This window comes from Platalea leucorodia (genome assembly GCF_965183815.1).
Source record: "Platalea leucorodia genome assembly, chromosome: 18".
Classification (NCBI taxonomy): Eukaryota; Metazoa; Chordata; class Aves; order Pelecaniformes; family Threskiornithidae; genus Platalea; species Platalea leucorodia.
Genome location: NC_138840.1, coordinates 6,378,067 through 6,395,954, shown reverse-complemented (window position 1 = coordinate 6,395,954; position 17,888 = coordinate 6,378,067). Strand labels below are relative to the sequence as shown.

The 17,888-nt window shown below is 63.1% G+C and overlaps 1 protein-coding gene across 2 annotated transcripts; it reads right to left on the bottom strand.

The window, feature by feature from the left end:
• Positions 1–63: 63 nt before the first annotated feature.
• Positions 64–7,606, bottom strand: CSF3R (colony stimulating factor 3 receptor). 2 transcript variants are annotated; one of them, XM_082329448.1, is made up of 16 exons: positions 7,445–7,606; positions 6,427–6,522; positions 5,797–6,096; positions 5,319–5,442; positions 5,011–5,180; positions 4,095–4,249; positions 3,685–3,892; positions 3,497–3,579; positions 3,195–3,408; positions 2,730–2,918; positions 2,363–2,464; positions 1,882–2,028; positions 1,522–1,662; positions 1,286–1,376; positions 973–1,054; positions 64–733 (listed from the first exon to the last, which is right to left on the bottom strand). In XM_082329448.1, exons 2-16 carry the CDS (start codon positions 6,494–6,496, stop codon positions 224–226), a joined length of 2,586 nt encoding a protein of 861 aa, XP_082185574.1. In that variant the 5' UTR covers positions 6,497–6,522; positions 7,445–7,606; the 3' UTR covers positions 64–223. The 2 variants fall into 2 exon arrangements, with proteins under 2 accessions (XP_082185574.1, XP_082185575.1); XM_082329449.1 differs by having other exon boundaries at positions 66–733; positions 3,685–3,838; positions 7,445–7,604.
• Between the last annotated feature and the right edge of the window lie 10,282 nt (positions 7,607–17,888).

The window sequence follows — 17,888 nt, the reverse complement described above, 5'->3', positions numbered from 1 at the left end:
CCGGCCGCCCCGGGCTGGTCCCGCCGCAGAGGCGTCCCGGGCCGTTCTCAGCGCGTCCCCGTTTATTGCGGGAGGGGAGAGGAGGGGCGGAGCGGGAGGGGACGCACACAGCACCGCCGGAGGGAGCCGGGCCCCCGTCGGGCGGCTCCAGGCCTAGGCCCGGCCCGGGCCGCCCGCAGGCCCCGGGGCTGGGTCCGTTAGCGCTGCCCGCTTCCCCCCGGCGCTAAAACGCCCGGCAGTCGTGGAGCTCCTCGGCCCCGCTGATGCGGAGGCCCTGCAGCAGGGGGAAGGTGGCGGGCGGCTCCTCGGGGCAGCCCCCGTCCCCCGGGCAGCCCGGAGGGGCGGCCCCGTGGAACCACAGGTTCTCGTAGGGCTTGGGGCTGGGGCTGGGGTCGAGGAGCAGGGGCTGGGTGGAGCTGGAGCGCAGGTAGAGGCGAGGCCGGGCCTGCTGCTGGCCCTTGTACCCGTCGCCCACCACCCGCGCGTACTGGACGGTCTCCCTGCTCCCGCCGGGGCCCTGGCACGGCTCCGCTGCCGCCCAGCCGTGGCCCGGCGTGCCGGGTCCCTCCTGCCGCACGTAGGGCCGGGGCAGGGGAGGGAAGGTGCCGGCGGTCTCGATGGCGGGCTCCTTGCCCCAGCCGGATGGCTGCTTCCCCGCTGCCTTTTCGAGCACTGTGACAGTAGAAATGGTCGCCAGGCCGGGCTCCCTCACGCCAGGGACCTGCAGAGGCTCCTGGAGGAACGGCGTGTGGTCATGGCGTGTTTGCAGGGTGCAGCCCCTCTGCCCCGCTTTGGGCACCACACGAGAGAAGCTCCCCACACCCCTGTTCCCCATCCCAGCGTGGCCTCGCGCCCTGGGTGCTGTGCCCTCCACACCCTGCAGAGCACAGAGCCGGAGCCACAGGGCTGCTCACGAGAGCAGTGCCCGGGTGGGGAGCGGGGGGCCAGGGGGAGCAGCCATCCAGGTCTCACCTGCTGCAGCTCTGCCGGCACCCACTTGCTCAGGCTGCTGTTGGCGGGGTCGGGGACGCTGGGCCAGAACTGCTGCTTCACCCTGCCAGCCACAGGACGAGGGGACTCAGCGAGGGGGCCTGAAACCAGTGGTCTTGGGGCTGGCCTTGCCCCCGCCGAGCTCACAGCGGGACGCTGCCACTCCCTGCATCCACCCCGTCCCTCCACAGCCAGGCTGTGTCCAGGGCCACCGCAGCCACTGGGGACAGGGACTCCCAGGGCAGCCCAGCCTGGTGCAGGGCCGGTCCAGCCCGCGGCGGCTATCGGTACTCACCGCCCGTTCTTCTGGAAGCAGATGAACAAAAGGATGAGCAGGACAAAGATCAGCCCCAGGGTCAGGAAGAGAAACTGGATTTCAGCATCGTCTGGAAAGTGGGCAGGGGCGAGGGTCACGGGGGAACCGCGGTGGGGCACCTCTGGCCGTGCCGTGCCGCGAGGCTGGGGCAGGAGCCAGGGTCTGGCGGGTCCCCTCCTGTCCCTGCACCCCCCCGGGTGGCTGCACCCCCTCACCTAGCACCATGGTCACCAGGGTCAGGCTGGTGCCGTTGGTGCCGCCGGCGGCCGTGGATGCCATGATGTGCACTTTGTACAGGGTCGAGGGCTTCAGCTCCCGGATGACAAAGGAGCTGAGAGAGGGATTCACGGTGGCGCCTGGGGAAACACGGGGGGCTGTTGGCACGGCGGGGGCTGCTCTGCAGGGGCCTCTCACCTGCCCAGCCCCTTGGGTCTCTGCTGGTGGGGGGTCCTGTGCGGGACCCATGCACACACCCCGACCCTCTCTGATGAGGGCACGGAGTCTGCTGACGCCCCCACTCAACACATCAAGGGGGGATGGAGGGCAGGGCCGGCGGTGATGCCTGCAGGACTCACTGGACACTTCTGCGGTGCTGTTGGCCCAGAAGATGGTGTAGCTGGTGATAAAGCCGTTCTGCATCTCAACGGGCACCGGGTCCCAGCACAGCTCGGCATCGGACTTGCTGATGCTCCTCAGGTGGAGCTTCGGGGCGTAGGACGGTGCTGAAACGGAGCAGGACAAGCGAGCGGGCGCTGTGCAGAACTGCTGCCTCGGGGTGGGGGACCGGCGGGGGGGGATGCCCTGAGTGGTGACTCCCACTCCTGAGATGTGGGCATCAGGCCCTGCCCCGCGCTGTGCCCCTGTGGGGCTCGGTCCAGCTGTGAGCACCTTCAGAGATGAGCCAAGATCCAGCCCGGTGGGCTGAGCTCTTCTGCCCAGCCCCTGAATTAGGGGTATGTGGTGGGAAGGCTGGCTCTCCTTTTTGAAAGGCAAAGGCTTGGCGGTGTGGGGCGAGCCCCCCGGGGCGCCGAGGGCAACTGCTGGGAGCACACGTACCCTTCTGCTTGGAGTAGGCTGCGGTGTGGATGGGCACCCCTATGGCGTCCTTGTAGAGGGGGTACACCGAGATGTTGTACCGCTGGAAAGGCTCAATGCCATCTGCAACGGAGAGCAGAGAGGGGGCCAGGGATTCGGGGCTCTGGCTGCTGAGAGCCCCTGGCTGCCCTGTGCCTGCCCCACGGCGCCAGCCTGCCTGCCCTGTGCCGTACCCCGGGAGTGGATCCAGGGGAAGGAGGGAGGGTGTGGAGTGGGCTCGGGGCAGGGTTTTGTCCTGGGGCAGTCGGGAGGGGTGGCAGCCCCCGGTACGCACCCCTCCGCGCAGCCAACCAGGAGGGCAGGGACCCCCCGGCAGCCCCCAGCTTACCCCGGATGAGGGCTGCGGTGGCAGCCCCGTCACGCTCCATCTGCCAGCAGGCGCTGCAGCGGCCGGGCTCCGAGGACACCCGCTGCCACTCCAGGACGTAGCTGGCCACCGGGGCTGGCGGTGCCTCCCAGCGCACCCAGAGGCTGTGCTCGTCCCCGGGCATGGCCTGGAGCCCGACCAGGGGCTGACCTACATGGGGACAACCAGCCGGGATGACAGGAGAAGGGAGCATCCCTGCCGCATCGCCCCCTGTGCCCCACAGCCCCTGCCCAGGCCCCTGCCCTGCTCCTCGCCCTGGCTGTGCACCCCGCGGGCAGCCTCCTCGGGAGCCCCCGCTCACACACCCAGCAAGGTTTCTCCCCCACAGTGGCGCGAGGGAGCAGCACCCAGTTTGAGAGCTTGTGGAGCTGCTGGGGAGGGGGCACACAGATGTTTCGGACTGCGGGAGGTTTGTACTGCCCTCACCTTTCCTCTCCAGGAGGACGACTTCGGTCGCTGCCGACTCGCCGGCGGCGTTGTAGGCTGAGAGATAGACCTTCCTGGTCCCCGCCGGTGCAGAGAAGTTGCAGTGGGTGTGGGTGGTGTTGCAGACGGTGGGGGGGTCCCTGCCCTTCCTCCTGGGGCTCAGGGTGACACGGTACCCCAGCACTCGCCCGTTTGCCTCCCGCCGCTGTGGGGCCTGGGCGCAGGCAGGGTGTGCGGGGATGCTCGGTCCCCAGGCCGATGCCCCGGCAGCCCCCGCGCCCCCACCACCCGCCCACGCTCACCTTCCAGCGCAGCTGCACCTCCAGCTGCCCGCCCGCCCCGGCCGGCCGAGCGCTCCACCATGTGTCCAGCTTCCCCGTGGGGGCTGCAACAGAAGGGCAGGGAGCTGAGAGGGGTGAGCACGGCCATGCCACCACAGCTGTGCCGCCTGGCCGGGCAGAGGGGACCCCCCAGGTGCCTCCGCACCCACCTTTCTCATGGGTGGTGTAGTTCCTGCCCAGGCTCCACTCGCTCCAGTAGCCCCGTGCCAAGCTCCGCCGGCACCGCATCTGGAAGTGGTACTGCATGCCGAAGAGGAAGCCACAGCACTGTGTGGTGCCGGCCTGGCCGTCGATGCCGGTGACCTGGCAGCAGCCGAAGCGAGGGCTGTGCTGGCTCCTGCCTCGAGCAGGGGCTGGCTGCAGGGGCGCAGCCAGTGCAGGGTCCAGTCCCTGCGTGGGCGCTGCGCTGGGCATGCGAGGGGGCACCTTGCCGTCCCCCTCCCACGCAGGCACCCCGCTGCTGCCGTTGCGGGAAACCTGGCAGAGCTCAGAGCGGAGGGGAGGGTCCCAGCTCCTGCTCGCTTGCCCGCCCCGGTCCCGCTGCCCCAGCATCACTCACCAGAGCCCAGCCGGGGTCCTCAGGTGCCCGGTAACGCAGCTCGCACTGCAGCTCCATGTGCGCGTTGCTCCGCGCCACCTCCCAGGCCAGGGCGACGCAGTCGGTCTGGAAGGGGATGGACTGGATGCTCTGCAGGGCTGGGGGGTCCAGCTTGACTGGAGGAAGAGCCGGGGAGAGAGCTGGAGAGGTGCCGCGGCGGGCGGTGCACAGGGCCATGGCGCCATGAGCTGCAGCCAGGGCGCTGGCCTGCCTGGACCCCGAGGCGAGGATGGGGAGAAACCGCTCCGAAACATTTAGGAGAATGGCTTGCGGCAGGGGACGGGAGCCGGTGCGTGCCCTTGCCCGGGACACAGGGCGATGCTTGGGAGCACAGCACCCACACGGCTCTGCAGCCCGGGCTCCAGGCGGGGTTACTGCCTACGCAGGAAAAACAGATCCTGTGGACCTGGGGTCTGTACACGGCCAAGAAAGCTGCACATTTGGGTCTGCTGGGGGGTGAGAGCCCAGCACAGCCACGGGAGGGCTCAGCTGGTTCGTGGGCAGCCTTTCCCTGGGTGCAGAGCAGGGAGGACGAGTCGCACCATCTGGGAAGGTTCCTTTTATAAATAGTTTATAGGAGCTGGATATATTATTAATAGACCTCCTGAATAAATGGGTAATCAATTGCTGGAGAGAGTTGTAGAGTGCAGCAGGTCAACCGGCGGCTCATAACCCGCCGCCACACACTGCTCAGTCTGTAATGTGGCTTTGGCACCTATTCATCCCGGCAAGCCATTTATCATGGGAACCTGCCCGTAAAATATGACCTAAAAGCCCGACATGCTTTAATGGCACTCTAATACCCCTCTCTCACTGCTGATGAGCTTCCCCGGCCCCTGACCTCCGCACGAGGCGGGCAGCTCTGGCCATCACTCACCAACGTCCATGGGGTCGATGCAGAGATGCTCTGACTCGGCCGTGCCCAGCGCGTTGGCGGCGGACACCCAGATCTCCATTTGCTGGTAGAGCTGGAGCAGCCGGCGCGGCACCGTGCAGCAGCTGCGGCCGCCTTGCGGGGTGCAGCCCGTCACCGTCTGGGCTCTGCTCCTGCGGCAGCGAGAGGGGTGGGCTCAGGGGGACCCTCCTATGGAGGACAAGGCTTGCCATGTGGTTTGGCAGAGGGCTAGGGCCAGGAGAGGGGGTCAGGGCCAGACACCGGGGACTATGTCACTCCCCGAGGCTTACCCAGCACACTTCAGCACGACGCTGGTGGGGAGGTGGCTGTCAGCTCCCTGCTCCCACTGGCACGTCAGCCCGTAGTCGCTGAGGTTCAGGACACAGCTGAGGTTGAAGGGCTTCGCAGGTGGGTCTGGGAGAGAGTGGCCGGGGAAGAGCCTGAGCGAAGCGCCCATCCTGGCTGCGGAGGAGCCACAGCCCCCTCCGTGCCCGGCTGCGCAGACCCCCTTGCCATGCCACCACTCCCCAAACCTGCCATGCCCCACAGCCTGCCTGCCAGGCACCGGTGCGCCGGAACATGGCCGGGCACAGCCCCGAAACAGCTTCCATCAGCCATCGGCCCCGGCTGCTGCTTCCGCCCCAGCGGCTTTGCCCGGCTCGCCCAGGGGCAGATGTGCATCTCAGGGAGGAGACGTGCGAACCCCAGTGCCAGGCTGCACCTCTGTCAAGTGCACATGCAGGTGACCCGGGGCGGCAGCAGACTTACAGCCCGCCCTGATCTCGGCCATGCCGACGCGCTGCTTGGTCCCATTCCACTCCACCCAGCACCACAGCTTGGCCTGCGTGCGGTTGAACTGGGGCAAGGTGAGGTTGGACACCTCTGTGCCCCCCGGGCCCCGGCGCTGGCTCCCGGCCACAGGCTCGTTGTCCAGCATCCAGGTGATCTGGACCTTCCCCTGCTCCAAGCCGTGGCAGAGCTTGCTCCAGATGGTGCAGGATGCCGTGACAGCCGAGCCCAGGGGCACAACGGGTGAGCCCACGGCCACTGAGGCACAGCCCAGGGTCCCTGCAGGCAGGAAAAATGTGTCACATCCAGGGCACGGCCGTGACGAAGCCATCTCAGCTCCTCAGCACCCAGGCAGGACAGAGGGATGAGCGCCTCTTCCCTTAGACAGGGCCCCCAGCCGCTGGAGAGGAAGAGCCGGGCGTTGGGCAAGCCTGCCGGCACGCGCCGGGCCCCATCCTGCCAGCGTCTGCCGTGCCGCCGGCGCTCCTGCCCGCCCACAGCAGCCCCTGCGCGCCGCAGCCCCGGATGGTTTGGGTGGGCGGGATGGGCGCTGGGTGCACAGGGGCAGCATGGGACATACGGCTGCGGGATGAGACGGGCCCCACTCACCGCCCGGGCGGAGGAGCAGGAGCAGGGAGAGCCGCAGCAGGAAGGGTGTCCCAGCACCGCGCCTGGCCATGGTCTCCTCCGTGGCTTTGGCATCACCTGGAACGGAGAGAGCAGCTCGTCCTCGCGGGTCGGGAAGGGGCTGGGAACAAAGTGGGCTGGAGGAGACGTGTTGCCACCGTCACCGATGCTTCCTGGAGCAAAATGTCCTTTTGCCGTCAGAGGCAGCCTCTCCCCCGCAGCCCTTCTGCAGAACTGACACCTCCGCCCCCGGGCTTGGCAGCCCGCGCTGCTGCAGGCACCGGCGTGGAAAAATGCAGCGGTGAGGTGCTCCGGCGGGGGCCTCTCCGGCACAGCCTGCCACCGGCTCTCGGCCCCGCGCACCCCAGTCCTGGGGCACAATGACCCATGCCTGGCCACAGGCACAAGCTGATTTTATCTCAGGTATCTCCAGCATCTGCCGGGCAGAGATTTGTGGTTTCGGGGAGGGTTAGTGCTGGGGCTTGGGGCAGCAGAGGGCTGATAAGCTGAAATTGGGAAACGACTGAACGATGGCAGCACAGCGGGGCTGGCCAGAGCTGCGGGGCCTCGGGGTCCTGCCTTTGCCCCCTCCCCTGTGCTGTCTCCTCCAGCTGCACCCCTGCCTGCCGTGGGGAACAGCCCTGGGAGCGGCGGCTGCCTCTGCCCTGCCCGGCCGCCAGCTCACCCTCTGCCCCAGCTCGGTCCCAGCCACGTCCTCAGCAGTGCCGGGCACTTGCCCTGGAGGGGCTGCCCATGCTGTGCCTACCTCTGGGTGCCCACAGAGGCTCTCCCCCCGAGGCCGATGTCCAGAGGCCGATGAGGGACTCGAGTGTGGGAAATGGGGGCGCAGCCACCCCTGAGCACCTGGCACACGCGGCTGTCCCAGGCAGGGGACGGGGCAGAGCAGCTCGCACAGCCACAGGCAAGGTGCTCAGCCGGACCCAAGCACGCTGTGCCCCATCCTACCTCGCCTCCATCCCTACTTTGCCTCCATGCCTACCTCGCCTCCGTGCCTGGTGCGTCTGGCCGCTGCTCACTGCCTGCTCCGAGTGCCGGCCTCCGGCTCCCGGCGGCTCGCCGTGCTCAGCCCGTTTGCTAACATGCTGCTTTCACCGTTAGTTCCTCAAAACCAGTGCCGTTAATTGCTGTGACTCTCTGAAGAAGGTGATTGCAAAACACTTCCCTGAAGGCTGCGACCGCCTCGCTCGCCGCAGGAAGGAAAGCCCAGTGGCACGCACACATCCAGCAGTGGGGAGCAGCACCCAGCCTCCCGCCCTGCCCGCTCCAGCAGCCGGGACGTGGCGCAGTCGGGACGTGGCGCAGTCGGGACGTGGCGCAGCCGGCTCCTTGCTGCGACTGCCCTGGGGCCACGGGACTGGGCTGGGGGACATGGGCTGGGCAATGGGGGACTCAGAGGGCAGGAGGCAAACCCAGCCGTGGCTGCCAGCACAGCACGGTGCCACCTGGGCGCAGATCGCATCCTCCAGCCCAGCCCCGTGTTCTCGCTGGGCACTCACCACAGGGGACTGGGCTCATCCTTGCATCCTCTGGGCCTCTCCTGGGATGTGTCTCCCAGCCTCCCTGCTCCGGTCCCTGGGGACAGCACCACTGCCCCTTGCAGCCGAGCCTGGGCTGCCTCCTAAAGCCTGGCCCCGGGGAGAGCTGCCCTGTGAAGCCCCGTTTGACCCAAGTTGCCCATGTTCCCACCACACAGTGCAGCTCGCCCCAGAGGGAGGGGACCCGTGAGATGCCCCGAGGGCCACCCAAGACCCGACCTTCCCACTGGTACTTTCCCGTGCCGACCATTAACCTGGGTTTTTCCAGCAGCCCCTTGCCCCGGGCCCTGCCCCGCCACCCCGGGGGGCTCACTGCTGGGACGTCGGGCAGCTCTGCCCACCCATGCCAGGCTGGCATCACAGCCCCAGCCGGGGAACCCCGAGTCCCGTGGGACGGGACTGGAGCATGGGGGTAAACAGGGGATTGCCCAACCCGCGACACACTCGCAGCCTTCGCAATGGAGGTGGCTCTTGTGCAAACAGCTGTTTACTATGGGATTTGTAGCACGCATTTCACCGCCAGTGACACGTTACTCAGCGCTCACGCAGTCCCATGCTGCAAACAACTGCGGGGCCAGCGCAGCCCCCCACCCCAACGTGCCCCAGGAGGCAGGGTGGCCTGGGGCTGCGGGAGAGCAGCCTGGGGGAGATGTGCTCCCAGCATCGCCTCCCACGGAGCCGGGCTGCTGGCCGGGGGGAGATGGCCTGGGGCTGTGGCCAGCTGCCTCACAGCCCGACGGTCCGAATAAAGGTTTTTTTCCCCCAAATCTCCCCTGCCCAGGGTCTCAGCCCCCTGTCTGGAGCGGGCCAGGCTGCTCACAGGGGCGATGGGTTGGGGCAAGGGGTCGATTCCCATAGCCGCTGGCCTGGGGCGGGGGCCCTGCCCTTGCAACATTTCCCTGGGGTGTAGCAACCCCCAGTATTTTGGGACGGAAGGGTGCGGTTTGCAGGCTGTTTACCAGCCGGAGCAGGAATATCCGCAGGTAGCCATGGCGACGTGGGCATCTCCGTGGGAACCGGAGGGCCGCAGAGCTGCAAACACCCAGCTGGACACAAACAAGCGCTGCCCTCTCCGCGCCCGCCCGTGGGGCCCCGCCAGGGGTACGCGTGGTGGGACCCTGCATCTTGGGGTGCGGAGGGGACCGTGCATCCCAGCCCAGCGCACCCTGTCCCCGGCCTCGCCTCACCCATGCTCCCCAGGGAAAGGGTTTGGCCCCGAGGAGGCTCCAAGCGTGCCAGTCTGTCAAGGCACGGCTCTTGACATGGCTCCCTTCCTTCCTAAGATCTGGGATGGAGCAGACGTGCCCCCATGACAGTGCTTTTTGTTCCCCTTCAGCTCTGAGTCACTCTCACAAGCCCACAGATCCCGTCCCTGGGATGGGACAGGGGGACAAGAGGCAGGGTGCCACCCCTGCAGGACACCCGCAGCCAGAGCCACGGGTCCCAGCCAGCTTGGTGGAGGGGCCTCGGAGAGGCTGGGGCAGGAGGATGCGTGGGGAGGAGGCTGCCGGGGTGCGAGAGCCGGCCGGGTGATGGAGGGTCCTGCGGGATGAGGCTGTGGCAGTGCGGGGGCAGGCGGTGACATGGGGCCATGGTGCAGGACAGACTGGGGAGCTCAGTTTGGAGGGAGGGTGGGTGCTCACGGCCAAGACCAGGCATGTTTCGGGGTGAGCAGCGGGGCAGTGGGCTCCCAGGCTGTGGTGCAAGAGCCCCCCCCGCCCGGGGCCGCCTGGCGAGGGGGAAGGCGGAAAGGGGAAGCAGACACGGGGCTTTTCCCGGGTTGCAGCACGTGGGACGGGGACCGACGGCACCGGGTGGCAGCCCAGCGGTACAGCCGGATCCCTTGGGCAGCTCCAGTCGCAATCCCCAGGTAGCACTGGAGGCGACAGACAGGGATGAATCCAGACCCTTCCCAGCACTGCAGCATGGAGCCTCCTGCGCCCGGAGGCACCGCTGGCTCTGCCACCACCACCCCGGGGCAGAGCGGATCCCGTCACAGGGGAGATGTGAAGCGGCTCCATTACCCGCCTTGGCCGATGAAGCTCCCGCCACGCTCCAGGTGTGATACAGGCTGGGGGGAGCAGTGGGTCCCCCGTGCACCCCACTGCTGCCGAGCCATCCACTGGTGCCATGGCATCCTGGGGGCCAGGGCAGCAGGGCCGGCGGAGCCCCACCGAGCAGCACCCCTCTCCCACCGCTCCCCACATTAAGTGCCAGGGGTTGTCAGCTGCCTTCATTTCTCAGGTGTGTTATCAGCACCTCTGATTTAATCCCTGCTGGGCGGATCATTGCTATTAAGCAGAATAAAGTACATTACCAGCTTGTATCAGCTCAGCTGTCAGCAAGAACCGGCATCCCTAAAGGGATTTTCCCTTTCTTCTTTTCATTCCCTAAAAAAATAAAATATTGCCAGTCATGTAAGATGCAAGGTCTAAGTGCAAAATCTGCTGCAGTCTCTAATGGATGAGGAGAGCTGTTTAATTGCTGCCCAACACGATTAAGCCAAACCAACCACCTCATTCAGCCATCAGCACAGGGAGGGGGCAGAGGGCTCCTGGCCAAGCCGCCCTGCAGGCAGGCAGAGGTGGCAGGAAGGAGACCCTCGGCTCGGGATGGCAGCACAGGGGCACACGGGGGGGCACAGGGAGCCCAGGCTGCCGGCATGGAGCCCCCCCAAGGAGGGGAGCCTGCCCGGGACCCTCCTGTGACCGCAGGCTCCGGTCACCCAGTCCCCACGCACTGGGGATGCCCACGGTGCTCGTTGCCGCCGTGTGCCGCTGCCACCCAGCTCCTCCCCAGCGAGGCGGCTGCAAATTGGAGAGAATTGATTACAGGGGTCTGAGAGGCTGACCTTGAACAAGGCTCCTGACACATTACTGTAATTAATGAGGCAGGACGATTAATTTTCTGTGTTGCGGGGATCTGGGGAGTCCCTGGTGGGCACAGGGAGGGGGAGGACAGGGCGAGAGGGGCAGAGAGCTGCCTGCGCTGCCTGCCATTATTCATCTCTGACCTGCAAGACACCAAAAGGATGCCAAGGGGCTGCAGCTCCAGCACAGGAGAGCGATCCTTCAGGTGGATGGGCAAGAGGGAGAGAGAGCTTCCATGGGACCACATAAAACTTGCGTGTCACTAAATTACTGGCTCTGTTGCCCAGGTGTCTGCAGCAGCACAACCTCCCCATGTCCGACGGCTGAGCCCTGTGCCAGCCCCTCATCCCCGACACTACTGGAAATTCCTACTCCTTTTTGCTGAGATGCTCCAGAGCTCAGATGTGCGGAGCATCTTCTCCCTCTGCCACTGCTGAAAAGAAATTTCCCTTCGATGCCTCCCCCCCCCATCAAGCCAGCCGGGCAGGGGGATTTTCATGCCCCTCTGCACCCTCACCCCCCGTGACCGCGGTGCCAAGCAGCACGTTTGATCCCAGCTGCCAGGGCTGCACGGCCGACTTCTGACACTTCCCGGCAATCAGGCTGCAAGCACAGCACTATTATTTTTCTGCTCTAATAAACAGCCCTGACAATAATAGAAAAAAATCAGCTTTTATCGGGAGAAAAATATATCTGGAGATTATTTACTCAGAGTCAATAGTTGCAAACGGAGGCTGTTAGCCCAGGCAGGCGCTGACAGCCGCTCGCTGTCGGAGTGGCTGGACCATCGCATGGAAACAGGGCAGAACCCTCCCAACAGATCCCCCGCTTGCTCCCGCTGTATAAACACACAGTCTCGGCTGCAGGAGGACCCTCAGCATCCCCCAGCTGTTGTACCCTGGGACGAGCTGCAAGGGCCGGGCCCCTGAAAGGCCCAGGAGCGTTTTGGGTGCTCGAGTGATGGGGGTGGGAGCAGCCGTGGAGCTGGAGCTCGGCTCAGAGCCGGCCACCTCTCATCTGCCAAAGGCTCAGGTCTGCAAGAGCAAGAAATTCATGGTCAATTGAGTTGCAGCTAATCACAAAGGGCAATTAAATGACTGCTTCTTGAGGGCTATAAACATCACTGATTTAAATCCAGTGACACACGGAAATAGGAATCCAACCAAGCAGCCTCCAAAAGTGCTTTATTCCCCATTATTTTCATTAGCTGGCTTGTAATTTGATTTGTCCCTCTCCTGCTGCTGGCTTTTTCCATGGCCAAGAGGAGTGACAAATGAAACACCCTCAAACTCGCAAACCCCAACGGTGTCCACGTGGGTCAGGAGTGACGCAGCTCCTCCGGCTCCCGAAAAGCGGCCGCGTTTGTGTCCTGTGAGAGGGGACTGAGGGGTCGGGGTGCCCGGACCGTCCTCGTCGGCGAGCCCCTGGCACCGCCGCGTGCCGGGAGGGCTGTGCAGGGCCGAGCCCCGCGCTGCCGGAGTCACCGCAGCCAAGTGCTCCGGGCATGGGGAGAGAGCCCAAAGCTACAAACCAGGCAGGGGACACCCCATCCCTGCTGCCGGGCAGGTCTCATCCCAGGAGCAGTGTGCCAGGGACGTCACTTCTGCTGCCATTGTCACACGCCCAGGCTGGCTTTTTTTCTGCAAATTCCAATTAATTTCACTAGACTTTTATGACAAGATGGATTAAGATCTTTCTCCTTCAATCCACTCTGCTGTGAGTCTGCAGCAGCAGGAGTTGGAGGCGACGCTGGGCTGGTCTCCCTGCAGAACTCTGTTTTCTCTCCCCTTGGATTGCTTCCTTCTACCTGTTTTCCCAGGGGGACTCAGGGTGTTGGCCCCAAGGGGTCAGCGAGCCGGGGGCTCCACCACCGATCCCCGCTCTGGGCTGCTGGACGGAGCTGCCTCCCCGGGCTCGGGCAGGGCAGTTCTCTGGGGACACCTCTGCGGTGCCGTGCGGGTCCCATGGGTCGTCGTGCTGCCCTGAGGGCAGCAGCCGAGGCAGCTCCGGGGATGCTACAGGCACCTGCAATGGTCCTGCTGCAAACTGGAGCCTGCTCAGCCCTGCGAAAAAGTCTCCAAGGCTCACGCTCTGCTTTCCAGCGGCCCCCAGCACTCTGCCCAGGGGCACGCTGCCGCAGCCGGGACGGTGCTGCCGCTGCATTTCTTTGCTCATGAGCGGGGAGCTCGGGGTGAGGGCCCCAGGGCTGGCACTGCCATCAGCATCATCCGCCTCCGGGTGCTCCTGTGCACCCTGCATCGCGCTGATGTCCTCCCCCCATTATCTGCAATTTCCTTGAAAGCTGTCAGGCTTCGCTGGGGCACCTTTGCAAATGAAGAGAGAAGAAAACAACCAGGTCTGCATTTATTCCACTAGAAATTAATCCCCCCTTCTTATTTAAAGGTATCAGTGAATGAGGCCAAGTTGTTAAGTGACAAAAGAAAAATGATTCTTGCCTTCCAGGGTTATTAAAATCATGTTCTACAATTTTAGCAGCCACAAGGAAGCCCAGATAATGACAGATGATGATAATACATCTCCAGCACAGCCTGGTCTATAATGATACTGCCCATATCTCTTGTATTACCACCAATTACTCAGCGTATAAGTATAATGAAAATGTACATCCATTCTGGGGAACTGCATTTGCTGCCTCTGAATCCAATTTCTCCCTCTCCCAGCAGGCGAAGGAGGTGGCTGCAGCTCACTGCTGGCCGGAGCCGCCACCACGCCTGGCTCTGGGCTTGGGCTGGGGGAGCCAACGCTGGCCCAGGCAGGGAACGGTGCCTGCGATGGGCGCGAGGTGCCCCTCGCCCCGGCCATGTGCCGGGGACACGCTCTGCACGGGTAGGGCAGGCAGGAGATGCTTTGAAATGCAAATTGCAGGAGGACCCTGAGAAAATACAAAGCACCGTGAATCCTCTCTCCTCCTCCAAGAAGGCAGTTAACATCTAACCCAGCTGGGGCTGGGGCCAGGGCAGCCCCCGCCGAGCTCCCGGCAGCCTTCTCTGCTGCCAAAACCCACTTTAAAAGTCCCCATCCAAGTGCTGAGACAGCACCACCCTGCTCAGCACGGCATCATCCCGCTCAGCCGGCAGCGGCCGCGGGGCCCCAGCCTGGAGGCAGAGCTGCCACCAAACCCCCAGTGTCACCTTTGGATGGCCGGAGGCGGCAGGGTTGCACACCCACACCCCCGTGGCCGCGCGTTGGGGAAAATGCACCCTCGAGCTTTTACACCATCATACCTGGTTGTGCCTCCGGCTCCGTGCTGGCGGGCTGCATGCTGCGGGTGGCTGCGTCCCACCGCGGCACTTAATCCTGTTAAAGCGGAGTGGAAATTGCTCAGATAAAGGTGGCCATCTGATGACACGCCGGATCCCCTCCTGCTGCAGCACCTGGAAGCTCAGAGGAGGCTCACTCTGTGTAAGATTAATATAGATATATATTTCATCTGGATTCTATTATCTTTCACTTTATTCAGGTCAAAAAGCAGGAGACAACATCTTTTAAGATGAAAACATAATCTTTTGGAAAATTGAAAATATAGATCATTGTTTGGGTAGACGTACATGCATGTGCTCACTGGCGGTGCCTCCAGCCCGGTGCGCCGCGGCTCCAGAGACCCTCACCCCACGCGTGGGGACGGCTGCACGCGGGTCCCTGGAGTAAAGGAGCATCTCGTGCCGAGGGAGAGGAGCTGGCGTCGGAAAAAGCTCCCGAAAAGCTGCGCGTGTGTGCGCGGCCGGCACCGGGCAGCCTCGGCAGAGGCCTGCGGGGAGCCCTGCCTGCCCTTCCTGACAGCCACCTCGCTGAGCAGAGAGTGCGCCCGCAAGGAAAGCCCCACCGCGATGGGGCCAGGTCCCCCCGTAAATGTATTTCCTTGGAGCAGAGCTCCAAAGCCGGTTGGCTCTTTAAAACAGGTCTCCAGGTAGCAGAACTTGCCTCATTATTTCTTAAATTAAATGCCTTTATTTTTTCATAACTTTGTGTAATATATCTGTGTGTGTTTAATACATAATTAACGGCCCCTCCATGCTCTAAGCTACTCTATTGCAGAATGCCTGTTACCTCCTCTGAACAGATTGCATTTCATAGCACAATTTTAAATGAGTTATTAAAGAACATAGGTGCATCTATTAATTATTTCATAAATATTAACAAGCCCTTAATGGCTGGAATCCTGGAATAACATGTTCCCAGGGAGTTAATTTTTAAAAAGGTTGTTAACTACACTGACCGCCGGGCTGGTGGGAGCCGACGCAACTGCGTGCTACAGCGGGGGGCTGATGGCAATTAGCAATGCCAGCGCTTGCCAGGGAGCACGTGCTGAGCTGGGCCAGCGCTTGCTGCTGCGCTTGGATCCCTTAGCAAAATCCCCGCCTGCACGGAAAGCACACGATGCCTGCCAGCCGCTCTGCGACGCGAACGGGGCAGGACGGAGGTGACGGCGCCCGCAGCAGCTGCCGGGACCACGCAGTTACCGGGTGAGCTTCTCTCAAGTGAAACGGCCGTCTCTCGGCGTTGCCAGGGCAAATCCCACTGCCATCACCCACGTTACGCGGAGGAGAGCGGGTCTGGGGAATACAGAGCGAAATCAATGCCCACACCCAAGCTCATAGAGACTCACTACTGGGAGCTGCACGTGCATGTGTCTGGAAATCAATATGTGCTGCATCATGCCTGTGTTACCAGCCAAAACAAATCACCAGAACAGGGCACTGACCTGGAGGGAGGCTGGCACGGAGGGAGGGATGCATGGGAAAAACCCTGAAATAAAACGTTACTTTGTCTTCTTGCAAGTCAGACCTAAATTGAGGATGGAGCTGGGATCACAGGCGATGCTCTGGGTGGGTTGCACATCCCGTGAGCACGAAGCAAGATCCAGGCTTCCTCACCCAAGCAGGTGAGGAACAGCCCAGCACAAGGGCACTCCCTTCACCGCTCCTTAAATCACCCTGGGCCCGTTCTCACTCGTTAACCAACCCAGCTGCAGTAGCAAGCAGAGTTATGGAATAATTATCTCGCATTAGCAGCACTCCCAGCAGCTGGTAATGCCGGCAGTATATCTACAGTCTCCCTGGGGCATATTTAGTCTGCGCTTTCCTTTCATGGAGATACATGGAGATGCTGCTATTAAGTCCAGGAGAAGTTATGGCCTTGAGCTGTGCACAGCTGAACAACGTGCAATGGGGATGAACCTCTGAGCCAGGGCTGGGCCTCAGAGAGGGACCTCGGGGCTGCGCGTACAGGGCTGGGTGTGGAGAGAGGGCTCCGGAACCGCGGATTTGTGAATCCTTTTCAGAAATGCAAAGCCCAGCCCATGCTGCCTGCGAGCATCCTGCACCCTCCACCGCTTTGCCCTGGGCTGCAGAGCAAGGGTCCCGCCGCGGGGTGCAGGGGTGGGGGGGTCACCCCAGGCCGGGCTGCCGAAGGGGCTGGCGTTCAAGGGGTGGAGAAGTGGTGCTGTCTTTGGAAACCTGGGACGACACTGATTCATCGGGGCAATTAAAGCTCTTTCCGGCCTTTCCTTAGCTGCGTTTTGGCATTTGATTCTTCATGAGTTACGGCACCTTCTTCCTGGGGAGAAATTTATGGCTATGAATTTTGCAAATCCCAGTAGAGCATAATTATCTTCGGAGCCAGGGAGCCTCGGTGAATTCCCCCAGGCTAGGGTTTTTGGAAGCGAAAAACGCAGAGTCAAACCTATGGGGTTTGGCATGTTTTCATTCCACCCTGCAAATTGTCTTTTGCTATGGGAAGACCTCATGGACCGAGCAGGAGTGCCCGCGGAGCTTCGCCCCGGGCAGCCCTGGGGTGCAGGTCTGGCAGCATCCCTGCCCCGCCGCGAGCCCCGAGGCTGGAGCGAGGGATGCTCCTGCACCGCCTCGAGTGCAACCGCTCCTGGACCCGCTCCTGGATCCCGTCGCTGAGGCTGCTTCATCTCTGACTGGCGTTTTATCACCGTGATCAGGCAGTAACAGCCTTGGCCTGGCAGCACACCCCAGGAGCGGCTCCGGCATGAATATTGATGGGGCAGCTGGATGCGGGGGGGGGGAAGACGCGCGCTAATTTAATCAGGGTGACAGGAGCGGGGCTCCCGGAGGCGCCGCGCTGCCGTTTCCTGACATTAATGTTACTTTGTGTCACAAGGCATTTTTTAATGTAGCTTGCCAGTAAAATAATCAGCCTTCTCTGGGGGTAAAGAGGAATTTGTTTCTCATCTATTATGATACAGATGTCGCTCCTCAGCTGTCATTAGCACACAAGAGGAAAGCCGGGACAACACGTCTGGTATTTTTAGAAGTATGACATGGATGAGAAGCATATTTTTGCCTTTCAAAGGGAATGAACAACCTCCGTCATCCAACGTCCCTCGGAGGACACGGGGGTGACGGGTGCTGCGGAGCCCGCCCAGCCCCACGGGGTGCGCTGGGCTCTGTCCCCGGCTCTCCCCCGGGCGAGCGGGGGCTGATCCCTGGCCTAGCAGCTCGGTGCTGGGAGAGGAGTGGTGTTTGGGAGGCCTGGGGGGTCCCGGGGCCAGGGCTGAAGCAGGAGCCTCGCTGCCCCAGGGATGCCCATGGCCCCAGAGGTGTTGCTCGGTGGGTCAGAGCCCTGCGTGCCCCCAGCACCGCCGAGCCGAGGGGTGCAGGGGAGCCCTAGCCTGGGCAACAGGCAGCTTTAATTACAATGCCCGTCCTCAACAAGTGCAGTAATTAGAGTTAATGGATTGGTTTGTGTTAATAAGATTATCTCAACAGCCTGGTGGGAGCTGGGTCCTTGTCCAAGCTCAGGAGAAGCTGCGGGGGCACGATGAAACATTGAGTCCCTCACCCTGAGGATGGCCGTAGACATCCTCACCTCCGTGATAGAGGGGAGAGGGTCAGTGCTCAGGATGAAGGGGGGCTGGCAGGCAGCAGTGCCTGCTGGCGGGATGAGGCCAAGCAGCTCAGGAGGAGCGCGTGCTCGAGGCAGCCAAAGGACAACACATTAATAAAGGACGAGATGTCACGTTTTAGCC